Source organism: Galeopterus variegatus, unplaced genomic scaffold (genome assembly GCF_000696425.1).
Source record: "Galeopterus variegatus unplaced genomic scaffold, G_variegatus-3.0.2 Scaffold983, whole genome shotgun sequence".
Classification (NCBI taxonomy): domain Eukaryota; kingdom Metazoa; phylum Chordata; class Mammalia; order Dermoptera; family Cynocephalidae; genus Galeopterus; species Galeopterus variegatus.
Genome location: NW_007727094.1, coordinates 438,558 through 457,072, shown reverse-complemented (window position 1 = coordinate 457,072; position 18,515 = coordinate 438,558). Strand labels below are relative to the sequence as shown.

Here is an 18,515-nt window from a genome sequence, read left to right as displayed (position 1 = left end):
TGTTATTGATTCAAAACTTAACAGCAATTTCCACCAATTTATTTTATATTCATACATCTGGAAAATTGAATAGTTAATGATCAAGCAGCTATTGGGTAAATAATACGACAGAAATAAGGAGTAGTATTATGCTGAGGGATATTTATTCTGGATCATGACAGGAGTGACCTTTATGACCTTGACCTACTATGAAACATATGGTTCTAATTATGTTAACAACTGGAGTTTTCAGATACACTGTCTATTAATAAGGTAAGCATTTTGACTATTGGTGAATGGAACCCAAATAACAGTCGTTGAAACAGGAGAGCAAGATGTTTCTCTGTCAGGTAAAATTCTGATGTGGGAATTCAGGGACATTTCATGACTCCACCGTCCTCCAGGACTCAGGCAACACCTAGCTTTGCATTCTGCAGTCTATCAAATAGCGCCTTGTGCTTAAGGGTCAAAGATTGAATTTCAGCTATCACATCTGTAATCCAAGCCCCAGCACAGAGGAAGGGAAGAGAAAACAGCATGTATCTCTCATTTAAGGACATATCTCAGAAGTTGTAGACACCATTTCTGTTTATGTCTCTGTGGTAAACAAGTAGTCACAAGATTCCTTGTGCAAGGGACACTGGAAATTGAGTCTTAATTCTGGGAGACCATATTCCTGGTTAAATTCTAAGGTTCTTTTACTGATAAAGAATGGGGAATGGAAATGAGGAATTAACTAGCAGTTATTTTCCAACACCCTGACTTTCTCTATTTGGATATACTTTAAGCTTCTTTCTTAAAGCAAAAACTTATAATTAGATCACACATATTTTTAGTACACCTTTGAACATTATTACAAATCCTAGTATTTCCATCTTCAATTATTTAATATTTCTTATTACATATGTTAAAGTATTTTTACAAGAGGGAAGCATTCTAATGTCATTTGTGATATATTTTGTAATCTCAGTATAGACTGGGGAACTTCTGGAAGGTTTTTATTGAAAAATAATTTTATCCAATATATTATAGGCAAGCCTAACCTTGTATTTAAGTTCTGACATATTGTTCTGACACTAAAAAAGTTGCAAAATTCTAGTATGTTGGGTGTAAGCTAATATACCAATTTCCTCTACATTTTCACCCTATCTGTGGAAAAGAATGGAAAGTGTTAATAGGCTATGATCTAAGAAAACATCATGACTTCTTCCTTCATTCTGCAATAAAAGCCCTGACACAATCCTCTGCCCAATAAAAGCCCTGACACAATCCTCTGCCCAATAAAAGCCCTGACACAATCCTCCGCTTTGGCATGATGGCTTTCCTTCCTTCCTGGGCTTGTGTAATAGTTGGTTGTTTTTTTGCTTCTTTAGCAGAAGCTTCCAATTTCTCAGATCTATATCCCCCTTTGTGGGAGGAGAGCCCTGGTCAGTTTGCTGACTACAGTGTGGAAAATGGAAAGTACATCATTAACCCCTGGAATTACCTTGAGAGAATGGGGATATATAAAATCTTATTGAACCAGACGGCTGGATATTTTGCAAAATTGGCACCAGAAAATGAACTAAATGTTTTATGGGGATTGCCTCTGCAGTATGGCTGGCAATATAGTTCAGGTAGGAATGACTCTTTTTTCCATTCTAATGATCTATGCTTCTAACTATAAAGCATTTGGAAAATGAAATTCTGTACATACCATATCATGTTTTTGAAAATTGTTTCTTTTTCTTTCCCTCTTTTCCTTTAATGATCATTACTTTTCTACTTCTATTTCTCCTTCTCTACATATCCTTTTTTTATGGGTTGTCTGTATCTACTAGGAACTTCAGTGAGGCATATGGCATAGTTACCAACCACAAAAAGGCATCACATTTAATCTATTGAGCATTTTATAAATATTTATTGAACTCCTAGTAAGTACCAATTTCCTTTCTAAGCAATGAGATGAAGAGAACAGTGAAGGGGATATACATTATAAACAAAAGGTGATAAACTAGTTTGAATTTCTCAAAGTTCTAATTATGATTACCTGATCATAGATATGAGGTATATAAAGGAGCAGCATCTTGTTCATGAGGATCTTTCTCTGCAAATTATTGCTTCCTCTTGGAAATAAGTTAACTTACAGTGTATAGACAAAGTATATGTTTTGGGGTAAAATATTAATGAATCAAAAGATATTTTTGTTCTGGCTGACAGAAGCTCATAAGAAAGAGTGGTGCCTGTTGCCAGCCCCACACTGTAACACAGCCAATAAAGAAATTACTGAGAGTGGGCCGGCCCAGTGGCGCACTGCTACAGTGTGCTGCTTGGGAAGTGCGGCGGCGCTCCCGCCGAGGGTTCGGATCCCACATACAGACCGGCCGCTCACTGGCTGAGCGAGGTGCGGGGGCAACACCGAGGGTTGCGATTCCGTTGCCGGTCCCGGTCCGGTACGGGCGCGACACTGAGGGTTGCGATCCGTTGCCAGTCACGAAAAAAGACAAAAAAAAAAAAAAAAAAAAAAAGAAATTACTGAGAGAGAGATAAGAAAATAGCAATTTCATTTGGCAAAGAAAAGAAAAATTATTTTCTAATATTTATGTAATATATATTACAGATAAAAACTTTTGATGTTTTTTCTCACTTCATGCAACAACAATGTAGTTAATATTATTATTCTCATTTTATAGATGAGCAAACTAAGGCATAAGAGGTTAATTTATTTAGACAAAGTCAAACTAGTGAATGATGTAGCAGGGATTTGGTTTGACTCTAGACCACCTCTTTTAATCTCTTTTAATACTGCTCTCATAACTTTGAGCAGGAGGTTGTGAAAGAAGTACAAGAGTGAATATAATATAAGCAGGAATATTTAAAATCTATAATTCAAAAGTATAAAATTGTGATGGTGTTCAAAAAAAGAAAAGGAATAGGTTGAGTGATGGAAAATAAAAGATAAAGAGGGATGGATATACAAATACAAGTCATTCAGAAATAGATATTTGTGCATCTACAAACAAAATGTACTTAAGTGATCATTATAACCAGTTACAAAATGCACATAATAAATACAACTGTGTGTCCTCTCTCTTCTAGGCAGATTAGCTGATCCCAGCCAAAAGACAAACTGTGGCTACAAACCTGGAGGTGATCTGTGCGTCTCTGTGGACAGTTGGTGGGCTGGTAGGTTCACTTAAAAAGCAAAATAGATATTAACCTTTCCCCAGAGAAAGCATTCAACCTACAAACTTAGGGACAGAAACAAACAAAAAACAAAACAAAACCCAGTCCTGTTCCTTTTTAAGAAGGAATCTATGTCACCATATACCTGTGGACTTTATGTCACATTATAGGATTTAACAGCCACAATGTCAATAATGATTCCTTAGGACATATTCAGCTTTTCACGGAAAGAGATGCAAGGAACTGCAAAGGGCAATGACCTGTTAGGGAGCAGCACTGACAGTGAAGTGGGAGGCCCCACTAGTGACAGAGAGTCTCCAGAATGTGAAAGGTTGAGAAGTGAAGGCCCGAGGAAAATGGCGCATTTTCATTTTGCTCAGACCAGATGTGTTTAATATTAAAATCTATAAATATGTCAGAGATTAATACCTGCTACAATTCAATATATTAATCAGTAATCTAAGACTTTAGTCATATACTTAATGCTAAAATAACCACAAGGTATTTTATAATTTTTTAATTTAACTTTATGTTTTAGTAATAAAACTAATTTACACAACAATTCCTTAGGGCTATTTCCCAATAATTAAAAAGAAGACCATATTAAATTTCACTTTCTCAGGGTCACACAGGTCATGTGTACCCTGATGTGTTTTTCTTGTTACGTGTTATAAGTCCTTCATTTCAAAGTTTCACAAATAGTTGAAGCCACAGATATAGAAATCAGAGTTTGTTATTCTCAGACTGGCTTAGTAGCTGGGAGTATCAGCCTACATTTCTGAGGTGTAGGATTGCATTCACAAATGCATGTCTATAATGAAAATTATTCTGCATCAATGATTTCCAGTGGAAATCAGTATAAACATAACATTCAACTAAATGAAAATCTCTAAATTTGCTATAATCGGTTATCTGGAGGTAGAAATTTTAAAGTCTTATTTGATTGTAAATCAGATTTTTCAATGATCTATTGCCAAAATTTATTGAAAAGTTTTGCTTTAGAGACATAGGATAGCAAGGACTTAGTGATATCATAGTTACAAATGAAACATATATAAAATAGAAAATACCAATATATCAAAGCTAGAATTATGTTAAAATATTTTAGAAAAAAATTCAACTCACAATAAAACCTCAGTGGTTTTGTGCCATTCTGTGGACAAATCGATAGCTTTTTCCTTTTTTACTTCATGCTTCAAAAAATAAATATTACCAAATCCATTTAAATTACTTTTTGTTTTAAAATATTATAGTCATGTTTTTTAACCAATATATATTCATGATTATAGTGTTATTAAAAGAAGCACATTAAAGTTATAATTATGATCACTAAGGAGATTTTTGTTCAATATTTTTTTTCTTCTTTTATCACATTTCCGTAATGACTTATGGCTTCCTCAAAAATGTCCTCTTTGACATTTGTTAAGTTCTTGTGGTAGTAATAAGTCTTTTGTTCTTACAGATATGAATTATTTTCTGAGTGCATTGCCCTTCCTTGCTGCTGTTGATTCTGGCATAATGGGGATATCATCAGACCAAGTTGTGCTTTTACCCCCACCCAAAGATCAGATGGAGTTTTGTTATGATGTTTCTACCTGTCATTCATCATTCCCTGAGACAATGAGCAAGTGGAATGCCTTTTACCAGGTACTTTCTTTAAGTTTTATAGTTTATACTCTCACAAGATGGCAAGAGAATTTCTTTTTGTCTAGGATGTACAATGCTTTTTGTCTAGGATTTTTTGTGCATTGTACTTTTTTTTTAGTAGAAAACATAAATTTATGCAAAATATATTAATAACATATGTTGTAATAGGGTATGTGTCATTAATACACACTGCCCCAATACAGCATTAACAGAAAATATATGCAATATTCTCACTTCAAATTAATTTTACACAAATGCTAAACATAAAGGATATTCTGCTGAATGGTGAGCAGGATATTCTAGTTAATTGAAACTTCAGGTCAAGTGTGGAATCTTGAGAGAAATGTCATTATAAAGTTGGTTTTAGAACAGTTAATCAACTTATTTCAATTAAATCAATAAATGATCACATATGAATAGAACTTAGCAATTGTGTGTTGTTCAAAATCAAATATTTGATGACCAAAAATAAAACACATTGGTTAAATATAGGCATGGACTAAATTCAATGACAAAAAATAGATTTACTTCTTCTTTAGATTATTATTGTATTACTTCAATTAAACAATGAAACAAGCTTTTTTTCTTCTTACTCTTAAGATTTTATGGTAATTTTAACAATGTTAGTAAAAAAAAAAAAGACAAAAAATAAACGCCTCCTGTCTAGTATAAAATATGAACTCTTTGAAGATATTTGAAGTTAGTTTCTTCTAGATGCATGTGTTATTATTAAAAGTAATGAATACTTTTTGTGCCATTAACAGAGCGTTAGGCATTAAGGTTTTACACATACTAATTTTTAGAAGCAAAATTCTCTTTTCACATAGAATATTGCCCAATTATATATTTGAACAGGACTGAAATTCAGGGAAAGAAATTGTTACAGTTGATCAAATATAATTGGTTTCTCCCCTTTACTTTAGTATTTACAGTCACCTTTTTGTAACTTTGATAATATATTGAAGTACTTATGGGCTGCACATACCTCAAGCCTGGAAGATGCTGTCAAAAAGTTTGAAGATAGGTAAGAATGGATCCAAAGTCATCTCTATTTAATATGCTAAGTGATTTCTGGTGTTATTTATACATTTTTGTCTTCTTCTAGAGTGCTTTCCAATCTTAATTTAAGTAATAAATTTAACCATTGGGGATTATAGTCATGAGGTGTGAATATTTTAGCATGATCAATTTTAAAGTGTTTTGTAAAGAGGGGATAAAAATATGAGAAAAAAAGTCTTGCATGAAAAAACAAGCCAACAAACAATATGCAACAGATATCTCTAATTGTAGAAAACACAATAGAGTACAAATATGTGGGTGATCTTTATTATTTTGATTATAGATGCTGTGAAATGAAAATCTTTAGACAAATTAAATTTAGCAGAGTTTATTAGGGCAATGTGATTCCTGAGTTGGCAGCAGCCTGAACCAGTAGAAAGTCAGAGATCCATTCAGGCATGTGGGCAGGCAATAATTACAGAAAGAAAAAGGCAGTGACATATAGAAACAGCTCAGCATTTGCCTCATTTGGGCATAGTGTGATAAGGCATTTGCCTTATGTGGATGTGGTCTGATCAGTTGACAGCCTGTGATTGGATGGAACTCGGCTGCTGTGATTGCTGAGACTCAGCTACTTGTTACAGGAATATATTCTTAGGTTAGGTTGCAGTTTGTTTACATGTTGTATTCATCTGTTTTCTGTTGCTTATAATGGAATATCTGAAACTAGGTAATTCATAAAGAAATAAAATTTATTTCTTACAGTTTTGGAGGCTGGGGAATGTACCATCAAGGGTCACATCTGGTGAGGGCCTTCCACTTTCTACAGAGTCCCATGGTGACACAGGTTGTCACATGGCAAGCAATGGCAAGAGCAAGAGAGCTAACCTTCCCACTTGCTCTCCCTATAAAGCCACCCAAATCACACTCCCCAACAACCTATTAAACCATCAACCCATCACTCCATGAATGGATCAATCTGTTCACAAGGGCATAGTCCCTGTGATCTAATCACCTCTTATAGGTACCACTTTTCACCACCATATTGAGGGTAAAGTTCCAAAATGAGCTTGAATGGAGACATTCAAACCTTAGCACATACTAAGTTACTTTGCAGTTTGCTATGTATAGAGGCAGCTTTATGCCAAACTTAATTTAACAATTCCCCTTTTTAGTCTACCTCTTAATGTTGGGAGAGGGACCAAAATCTTGGGCATTGACACCACTCTCTTTCACCTTCAGAATGGACTATTTTTGCCTCAGTATGGAATTAACAATTTACAATGTGAAGTCAGTTGATTGATTCATTATGTTTTCTTTGTGTTTTGATTATTCTAACTTTTGTCAAGCCATTTGACATATAATAGATGGCTTTATAAGAGCACTTAAGACTCTTAAGAGGATATGGCACACTAGGGAGACTATCATGATAGTTATTAAGAGGGCAAAATTAAGAGACAGAATTATGCTCCTTAACACAAATTGAACCAACCAAAACCAAATATATCAAAAATGAGCTAGAATAAGCATCTACTTGTTTTAACCAAGTAGTTTATTTGTTGATTTCTTGAAGTTGAGTTTTAATCATACTAGATGTATTTATGTATTTACCCAAGTACAGCAGAGGTGTTAGCTAGTGCACACATTCCCCACTGTTTAGTCAACAGGTAGTTCAAAGCACTTCTGTTATTTAAAACAACTTTAGCTCGCGTATTAGTTTGTTTCTTTTGCTTATAACATAAATACCTGAGACTGGATGATTTATAAAGAAACAATATTAGTTGCTTACCATTTTGAAGGCTTGGAAGTCCAAACTCCAGGGAACACATCTGGTGGGGGGGTTGGTGGTGGCAAAAGTGGCCCAGGGATCTCATATGGCAGAATGTAGTGGAGCAGAGAGAGAGAACTTCCCATGTGCTCTTCTTTTAAAGTCTTCACAACCACACCTCTGACCACCATTAATAATCCATTCCCTACAACATGGCCCTATAATCTAATCACCTCTTCAAGGTCCCACCTTTCAATTACCATAGCAGGATCTGCACCCTCAACCTTAATGGTAGGGATTAAGTTTTGGGAGGACATTTGTAGTTGATTGAATTATGTCCCCCCAAACTCATTGAAACTTGAATTGTGTCCTCCAAGTTTTATGTATTAGAATCTTGGTCCCCATTATGACTATTAAGAAGGTGGAAAATCCTATTATGGTAACTGAAAAGTGGAGCCTTGAAGAGGTGATTGGATTGTAGGACCGTGCAGTAGTGAATGGATTAAAAATGGTGGTAGGGGAGTGGTTGAGGGCTTTTAAAGAAGGGAAGAGTCTGTCTTTCTGTCTCTCTGCTCTCTCTTCTCTCTCTGCCCCCACCATCTTGCAGTGTGAGACCCTGGGTCACTACTGCCACCACCAAGTGGACTTTAGACTTCCCAGCCTCAGAAACTGTAAGCAATAAATTCTGTTTTCTTTATAATTCATTCAGTTTCAAGTATTTTGTTATAAGCAACAGAAATGGACTAACACAACATTCAACCGAAGGCATTCTGCCCCTGGCCTCTGAAAACTCATGTCCTTCTCACATACAAATACATTCATTTCATCCCCAAAGTCTAACTTGTTTTAACTAAAAGTTCAAAATTTAAATTCCCATCTATGAAATCAAAACTAGTAATCTATTTCCAATATACAATGGGTGGGACAAACATAGGGTACATGTTCCTGTTCAAAAGGAAAAAATAGGCCAAAAGAAAGGGGTAACAGATCCTAAGCAAGTCCAAAACCCAGCAGGGCAGATATCAAATCTTACAGCTGATGAATCACGCTTGACTCCACGCTCAATATGTTAGCGTGGGGGTTGGGCCCCAAGTCCTTAGGCAGCTCCTCTTCTATGACTTTCCTGGTCTGAGGTCATGCTTTAGCTCTCACAGGCTGGCATTTCATGCTGGTAGCTCCACAATTCTGGGGTCTCCACTGTGGTCCTGCTCCCATGGTGCCACTAGGCATGGTCATCTTGGGGTTTTATTCTGCAACTCTCACACCACATTTCCACTTGGCATTGCTATAGCCACTGCAATAGCATTGTCCTTCCTTTATGGGAAAGCTTCAGTATAACCAGAAAACATGTACTGAAGATGGCAACTGAATAAAATCCATCTGTAAGTGTTCAGATAATTCAGCAGATTCCAGAAATGTATCCCCTAAGTTTTTATTGTCTTACCAGTATTATGGATTTGATAGACAAAACGTTGGTTATAAACCATTGTAGAAGAGTCACCCCACCAATATTTTTCCATAATTTGAATCATTTATTTTATCTCTTCTGTAGTGAGTTATGAGGTGTAGAGGTTTTAATAATAGAAACTTTAAGGACTCAGGAATGGCCAGGTGGCTGTCCAGGCACTCCATGAGTCCACACTTAACAATGGATTTACATCCAGTTGAATACAAGTTTTGTTTCACCAAATCAGGTGCATAACATTGTTTATTAAAGAAGTTATCAAAGATGGGTTAGGCTGTAGTTTGTTTATATTCTTTGTTAGTTTGCTATATATGGAGGCAGCTTTAGGCCAAATTTAATTTAATTTAAAAAGCACATAATATAGTGGCACATACTTAGGGAAAAAATCAGCTAGTGTCAGGATTAGCACACAAGATAGCCTAAAAGATTATTAAGCTGCTCTACATACTATAACACCTAGAAGTGAAACTGTAAGAATGATTTGGGTTTGGAAGTGAATGGCATGATCTAGGAGGTGAAATCAAACACCCAGAGTGAGGTATGGGGTAGAAATCTGGGTAGGGCAAAAAGCACAAACAAAGAAAGTAGGATTCATTGCTATTGTTTAAGTAGATATGTAAATTCAGGCAGGAATGTTTGAATAGTTCATATTCCACTCAACTGTTGTCTCTCCCACCAACTCCAGCATCCAGCAAGGTAAAACGTTTGGCTGACACATTCACAGGATATGTTCTCCTCTTCTTGTTAATATGGCTTCAATAACTGGGTATTATACTGAGAAATGGAGGAGTTTACTTTCCTTGGCAGTGTCTGTGATATAATTTGGGGTTGCAGCCATTACAACAGCTATAACTCAACTGCTCTTTTTATTCCGATGATGGGAATAGAGATGAGATTATATGACAAGCATCTTGAGTGGGGATGGTCAACCTCAATATTTTGACTCTTAGCAAATTATTGTTATAGATTACTAATTTTTCATTTACAGGGTTTTCAGGTTCATATTAAAAAAGTAAATCAATCGAAAATCACAACATTGAAATAGGAAACATGACAGTATTTTAAATAGTTAAATTTATGGAGATTGCAGATCTTTTTCTTTGTAGGGGTATTTTTTTCTCTTATGGACCTAGACAATCAAGGTTGTATTTATTCCCATTGGAGCAATAAAATTATTTTTTGAAAAAACCCATATTTTTAACAGGGCAGGTTTATTTAAAAAATACTCCAAAATCACACAACATAAAATTTTTGATAAAGCAATTTCAATTTGTATGACTATTTTAATCACAAAATTAAAGGCATCCATTTTATTAGTTATTAGTTGAATCCCCATCTTCACTAATTATAAAAAAAAATTGGTTTTGATTAAAACATTTTATTTCCTGAACTTCTATCTTACTTTACCTTTCTGTTAGGTGTCAATAATTGTTTCTCCTAAATGAATTTTTAACAAATCTCCCATTTGTTATTTTTTTAAAAAAAGAATTAAGAACACTCAAATATTAAGAATAAGTAAAATAAATTTCTCTAAGTATTTCAGGTAACATCACTTAAAATAACTCCTTTTAATAGATAATAAATCTGTGCCTGAGTTGTTTAGTAACATGCTTAAAATCTTACAGCTAATGAATGGCAGAACTAGTATTCAAGTTCCTGGCGGCTCCACAGCCCATATGCTGTACTTCCTGTAATGTATGTGGCCTGCAAACTAGATTTCAAAGATCAATATCTACTAAGGGATTTCTCTTATTTTTAAAAGCTGCATTAAACAGCAAAAATATGCTTGAACATTTGCAATGTACAATAAAGCAGAAACAAATGAAAGAGAAATAATATACATTTCACTTGTTTTTATGAAGATTCTTTAAATCCTGAAGATGCAGATGCATCACTCAACTAAACAAGATGCCCATTCACACCTCTTCTCCCGCCCTCTCCCGTAGGTTAGAGGGCAGGTGAGTGCCAGCAGCGCCTTTCTGCCCCAGGAGTCGGTGAAGCGAGGAGACGGGCCTTAGAGTCTTTCTGCAGATGCTGTTAGTTCAGCTTCAGGAGTTCCCTAGAGATCTGTCTTTCTTTCTGTTTATTTTTTCTTTATTTTTTACATTAATCTCAAGAAGCGTAACTTTTTAAAATTTTTTCTGTATATCATAAACCTTTTTACAAGCTAATCGTTTAAAAAAATCAAGTGACTTTGACATTCTCCCTCCTTTAAAAAACAGAAACAAAAAACACAACTGTATCCAGAGAGACCAGCACTATGACTACTTGTTCCTGACTATTTATGTATCTGCTGTGATATTTCCTAAAAATATTCCTGTCACACTTTTTATTAAATTTTCAATTTTAGATATCCTTTCAATCACCACTATGGAAAATTATGGTTTTGCTCATCTCTTCTTCAGCTCACACACATACCCTCCCAACGGGTACTCTCTCTGGGTAGCTGTTTGGTGATGTTCGTTATGTGGCTGTTCAGAGCTTACATTATCTTGGCTACAGTCACTACTCACTTGTTGGGCATGTACTAAACTGATTATTTTTACCTTTGCTCACTACCTATTCTCCTTAGAGTTGATCATTGTCTTGGGTATTTGTTTTCTTAGCATACCATGTATATTACACGAATACACCCCAAATTGGCAAACCAATTGACATCAAGAGTTCTATCTATACCTTCTTCTTATAGAGGCCTGGTTCAGAGCCATTTACCTGCACTAATCTGTCCAGGTAGCCAGATAGGACACTGTGATCTTTCTTTACTGCTGTCCTGAGGATTCTCTAGACCTGTTTTTTTGTGTTTCCATAGTCCATATTTCATATTTTTCTATTTTTTGGTGTGCTTCTTTTGGTAGACCACAGCCTCTAGTAGATTCTGAACAAGTGATTGATAAGTAAAATTGGTTAAGACTTTGCATACCTAAATATATCGTTATTCTACCATTATTCTTGACTGAGGTTTCAGGTGAATACAGAAATCTAGGCTGATAATTTTTAGAATTTTGAAGTCATTTATAAATTAATTCTTAGCTTCACTTTTGTTGTTTAGAAGCCTGAAACCAATCTGATTCCTGATCCTTTGTACGTAATCTGTTTCTCTTATTTATTTATTTATTTTTCTGATTGTTGTTTTGTTTTGGTGTCTCTTATCCACGTGAGAGGCTTTCCCCAGAAATCTGATGTAGGTTGACCATCCTTAATTCAAAAACCCCAAATCCAAAATACTCCAAAATTTGAAACTTTTTGAGCACTTGACATAGCAACGCAAGTGGAAAATTACATACCTGACCTCAAGTGATGGGTTGCAAAGTGCGATACACAGCAAACAGTTTATTCAGCATTCCCAAAGGAAAAAAGACCCTCCCAGCCCACTTCAGCTGTGATATCTCTTTTCCGTGCACACCCAGATTTCCCCACACATTCTTTCATGAACAAAATTGTTAAAAATAATTGTGTAAAATTACCTTCAGGCTATGTGTATAAGGAGTATATGAAACAAAAATAAATTTTGTGTTTAAACTTAGGTCCCATCCCCAAGGTATCTTATAATACAAATTTTCCAAACTTGGAAAAATTCAAAATCATAAAGACTTCTGGTCCCAAATATTTCAGATAAGGGATACTCAGCCCGTAATACCTGGATATCCACTCGTCTTTAAGAAGGAACTCTTAGAAGATCTGAGTGCTTGAGTGAAATTTTTCTACTACAGACACGATTCTAGGGTGATCCTGTTGGGTTGTTTAACTAGGTGATCCTTTAACTATCAATATTATGGTGCCAATAACTTTATGCCTTTTCTCATGAGCACATCCAGTTCTTTAGAAGAGACACTTTCAGTCACCTGCTTTAAAAGTGAAGACCGGGCTATTAGTTTTCTTAAAGTCAAGAGAGGGAAGGAAGGAGCGGGGGTGGCGGGGATCTTAATATCCAATATTTTAGATTTCCTTACATCCCCTGTTTTCAAGGTGGTGTCTCCACCTCCAACTGTGAATAGAGTACCCAGTTCAGGGACCTTCTGCTCTAACCTTTTTAGCGTGCAGAGTGGTAGTCATCAACTATTCGAAGTCTGGGAGGGAATCTTTGTGTATGACTGTGTCTTTAACAGACTTTCAATCACTCTAATTTTAGTAACCTCCCTTCACCCAGAGTGTACTATTCAGTTTTAAATTGAGGGAATGCTATACTAGCATTATTTCTCAGTTTTCTTCTCTGGCTTAGAATTTAGTTTCCTTGATTCTATTAAATCTTTTCAACTAGTGTTTTGTTTGTCCATTAGAATCCTTCTGAAACCCTATATTGATGAGAGGTAAATCTTTTAATGATTATTATTATGAAAGATTTCAAATGCCTGTTTTTGTGCCCTCTGATTTGTTAATGTACATGTTTATGAGGTCTCTAGTTTGTCAAGTTTTACAAATTCATGTTGGGATATTCTAAGCTATTTATTGTTCTTTGAAATAAATGAATATTGTAAAAATTAAGATCTTTTGCTTTGGAGTTTCACAGATCTGAATTTTAAATTCTGACTCCATTTGACTTGGGAATCCAAACAATGATAAGTACCATTTTCTTCTTTTAAAAATAGCAATAATAGTACATGCCACATAGGGTAATTTTGAGGATTAATTAAGAAATCTACACATCGTTCTCAACATATTACTGGCACATGAGAAACATTCAATATAAAGTAACTATTTTCACCATGACCAAGGGTGGTAGAGAACAGTAGTAAAGAACAGGGGTTTTGATGACAGATTACCAGGGTTTAAAACCTGGTTGTGTAATTTATTAGATGTGTGGCTCTGTATTTCAGTCAGCTTTGTTAAAAGAAAGCAGCACAACCAACAAGCACTGAACCTCAGTGTCATACCACTGTAAGTGTTTCTTGCTCACAGGTCTGAGGATTAGCAGGGAAGCTCTGCTGATATTTCCTGGGCTCTCATGTTGTCTGATTTTGATGAGCCCCAGCAGAAATGACTGGGGAAACTCTGCTCCACTTGTCTCTTATTCTCCATCAGGCAAGACTGGCTGTTTTTCTTAGCGATAGCAGAATTGCAAGAGAGAAAAACCAAACTGTGAAAAAACATTTCAAGCTTATGCTATTTCATAATTAATTAATACTGTATTGTTCAAATCACATCACATGACTGAGCCAGACACAGGAATTTCTGCCTTTTACACAATGTATGAAGATGGGATACTTGAAAGTTATATGAGAAAAAAAATGCGATTACAGGAACAAAAAAAATATTGGGAATACAGGGAGTGGCGAAGAATCAGGGCCATGGTTGCAATCTACTATACACAGGGAAACAACCTTAAAATCTCATCAGTTACTTTCTTTAGGCAAAAGTATATTGAGAAGTGTTTATTTAAGAGTGACAATACTAAATACTGTGTAGACTACGTTTACTCAAATAAAACTTTGTGGTTCTAGATCCTAAGATTAGCTGGGTCATATATATCTGTTTTAAATTTAGACAAGCCATTGAATGTGTATTTTTATCTTTTTTTAATGATCACACTCTATCTGATTCAGATGAACTGACCAATAAATCACTCAACTGAAGCATTTGAAAAGTTTTCTATTGAATTTCACCTCTGCTTTTGTGATCTCTGCATATCTAACTGGTGCCCTAATCTCTTTTCTCCTCTCCTAGTATTTCTGATTCCCTTGCAATTTTTTTAATACACTATTACTAGGGCTTTGTGACTCTTGCTCAAAATTCTTGTGAATTCACATTTCCTTTCATCTTTACTTGACAGATAACTGTGATGTATTAAGGGGCATTGAATCCAAATTAAACACTTCTGTCATCAATAGTCCTACTCTACCCACTTTCCTATTTCCAGGCACGAGGGCAGGAAGGATCCCACAAGCATGGCATTCACAAGCATGGCATTCAAAAGGACAGCAAGTGCACTCTGGGTTATGTTATGGTTTACTTAACATTGGCAAGCATATTGTTCTCAGGTTTTCTTTAATAGATCCTCCACATGTACTGTCAAAATGAAATTAGATAGCCTAATTAAACACTAGATATTAGAATATAGTCCAATGGGAGAACAAACTTTCAAATATGTGGACGATATGGTGTGAAGGGAATATAGAGGAGGAGGAAGTGGTTGATTCCACCTCAGGTGAGCTGGAAACTTTGTGAAGGGGGTGATATCTATGATGAGACTTGAAAGAGAATGTATGTGGTGAGACGTGCAGGGTATACAGTGTTTCAGGGGGAACAAGTTGGTTTGCAAAACTGCAAGTTGGTCAACATGCTTAGAAAGCTGACTGGGACAGGAACCATGAATTATATAGTTATAAAACTATTTACTGTATCCTTAACTTTTCTGCTGTGATGATTTGTCCCCCAAATATGTGCGTGAGTTTAGCTCCCTAGGAAACTTCCTCCACTAGAAAACCCCCATTTTTTTAGAAAATTAGACAAGAAAATCAGACATCTACTTCTCTAGGAAGCTTAATGTTTTGGGGACCCCCATCATTAGGAAATGAACAGTTTTACAAGGGATGTCTGAGTCCAGCAAAAATTTCACCTTAGACTCTTGATATTTATCTCTACATTGCCAAGGAGTATGATTTAGACATTGTCTTACATCTGGTTATGATATGGTATTCAAGTATAATATATCTAATTCAAAGAAATAAGATACAATTAATGGGATAATCTTTTTCAGATTCAAAATTTTAATTAGCTATCTTCACATCTCCTGAGGAAAGGACTAAAGTCATCACATTATGAAATCTATTTTATGAACAGTGAAATTAGAAATTTAGTTTATTGTCCCAAAACAATCTTTCTGAAGGCAGTGAAGTTAAAATTATGAGGTGACTAATTATAATTTTGCACTTTTCCACTTGTGTTTTAGATATGAGTATTATTCTAAACCAGAAGCAGACTTCGAGAGAAGTTGGTATACAACTGTGGAATATTTAGCTGCATTGCTCTTTCCTACAACCTTGTTTATAGTGCATGACTTCCAGAAGGTCCTGCCACCACGAATCCTTGCTGCTACTGATGTGGCCCCCTACATCAGTAACTTTACTGATTTGCAGAATACAGTCCTGTTTGGTATAAATATTCTTTATGATGTGAATAAATATACAGGTAAGGACCATAAAAAAGAACTTTAAGAAATCAATACTGTGCTGAACAGATGGAGGAAGAAATAACAATTAAATGAAGATATGGACATTATAACACATACCTCCAAAAGAAAGTAATGATTTCCTATGGGTATCTTTTTTATTTATTTATCAGTAGTCACTCTTGACATATGGCAAGACCATTTAATGAGCATAAATATTGGTCTCACACTCATGGCCTGTCCTTTCATCTGGAATCCATATTGAACCTTGAAGTCAGCAAACCAACTGAAGCACAATTTTTGGTCCACACATCCACATATATTCCTTAAATTGCTCAGCAGATCCTTTCTTAACTTTCTAATTTGCTCTTAAAATTAAGGCAAATAAAGGAATTAAAAAAGAAAACCTACTGTTATTAATGAAATTACTAGGAATTTGAATTATCTGAGTTTCCTTGATACAATACTACTAGTTATGGAAGAAGTCTTCTGCTCCAGCCCTTAAAATCCTGGGTTTCCTAGCAGAGCAAAAAACAAAAGGATTCAATAATTACAAGTTTGCAAATTACCATGTCGTCTCCATTTTCCAAAACATAATTATACTATTAGTGTTTTTCAAAGCAAAAAATTTGAATCTGGAAGATATAAACAAAGCAAACTAACAAATAAATACATGTTTTTAAAAACCTTTAAATAAATTAAATATATGATTTGAAAAACCTTTGTTTTAAAATATATGTTGAGTTAGATTAATAAAAACATCCAAACATTTTAGGAACTTTCTGCAAATGAAGTTTCTTCTTCCTCCAGTAATGGCCCTAACAGTCAGTAGACAGCTTTCCTTCACACAATTAGGAGCAAACCAAGCTTCCGTCTATCTGCAGAAATTTTTCTTGGAGTTTTTCCCCAGAAAATGAGTTGATCTAACTCATTTTGTTTAATACGTATATAGCATTTCATTTAATGAATGTACCATAATTATGGATGTTAGTTACAGTTATAAGCTATTGCCAATAACATAATGGCATTCCGTGTACACTTTTTTTTGCAATAATTTATGATTTTACCTCTAAATTCATAGAAAGGTATTGAAATAAAATTGGTAGGTCAGATATTGCCAAATCGTATTGCCGATAATGCAACAAAGATATGCCATGTTTACTTTTCTTGGTATAATTTATGATTTTACTACTAAATTAGTAGAAAGAGAACAAAATAAAATTGATTGAGTTGTATATTGCCAAATGATACTATAAAAGGTTCTCAGTGGTTTACAAGTAATAATTTTGTATCTTTTATAGATTCAGCATTTTTGACTGCATGGAAAATTTTAATGAAGACAGCAGATACAAGAGCGCTAACTCTAGAGGTTTTTGAAATAATTCTTAATATGTTTAATTAAAAACTTCTGGAAATGATTAGTAAGCTAAAAATGAACAACTCTAACTTGCTGGCAAATAGTAATTTCCAAAACAAATATACTCATATCTATGTAGTTTTATTGTTTCTGTTGATTTTGACTTATGCTAGTTTGTTAGGATTGTATCCATGCATTCTTAAGGTTAAATTCAAATTAACACTATAATTATTTTGCCCAATTAATAATTGTTGATATCTGAAATCATTAATAATTAAAATTAATAAAATAATTAAAATAATAATAAAATAATTAAAGATTTATGATTGTATTAAGCTACCAAAAATCACTGAGAAATTAATAAACAGATATTAAACTTGTATGTTTTTTGTTATAATATATATAACCTAATTTCATAAAATTTAGAGCAATATAACTTGCTGATTTATAACCCAAATCCAAATGTTTATATTTGAAATAAAATACTGACAGTCAATTTTAAAACTTATGAAACTAAACTGGCAAATAGAATACACTAACTGATTTGTCACTTTTTTCTGTGTGTTTTTGCTGACCACAAGTTTACAGCAATTACATGATAGAGTTTCCCTCCTTTGACCCACACTTGATAATGAATGCTACAGAGTCACATCTGTAGGGTTGCTCTCTTTTAGGAGAGACAACACACTGGCAAGGAGATGGTGACTTCCAGAGGTGACAAAAGCTTTTTTATGAAGGTTTTCCCAAAGCCTCATCCACAGCCTAAATCTACCCACCGACTATTGGGGAATAAAATTGGATAAATAAGTTTGAATACCACAGGTATTGGAGTAGAAAAGATGTAGTTTAAGTCTCAGCTCTGTCGTTTGCTAGCTGAGTGAGCTTGAGCAATTTTTCTAGCTTACTCTGTGCTTCAGTTCACTTATTGTTAAAATGAATATTATAAGATCTCCTTTGCAAGATTATTTTGAGGAGTTAATAAAAACATAAACTTAATATGGCTAGTACTCTTCCCGATACATATTAGGCA

General features: G+C 34.7%; 1 protein-coding gene across 1 annotated transcript; it reads left to right on the top strand.

Annotated features, from left to right (window-relative positions):
• The first annotated feature begins 1,294 nt into the window (after window positions 1-1,294).
• Window positions 1,295-17,530, top strand: LOC103591533 (chromosome unknown open reading frame, human C6orf58). Its single transcript, XM_008574010.1, has 6 exons — window positions 1,295-1,595; window positions 3,058-3,144; window positions 4,607-4,791; window positions 5,715-5,815; window positions 15,910-16,148; window positions 17,430-17,530. Exons 1-6 carry the CDS (start codon window positions 1,295-1,297, stop codon window positions 17,528-17,530), a joined length of 1,014 nt encoding a protein of 337 aa, XP_008572232.1.
• The last annotated feature ends 985 nt before the right edge of the window (window positions 17,531-18,515 follow it).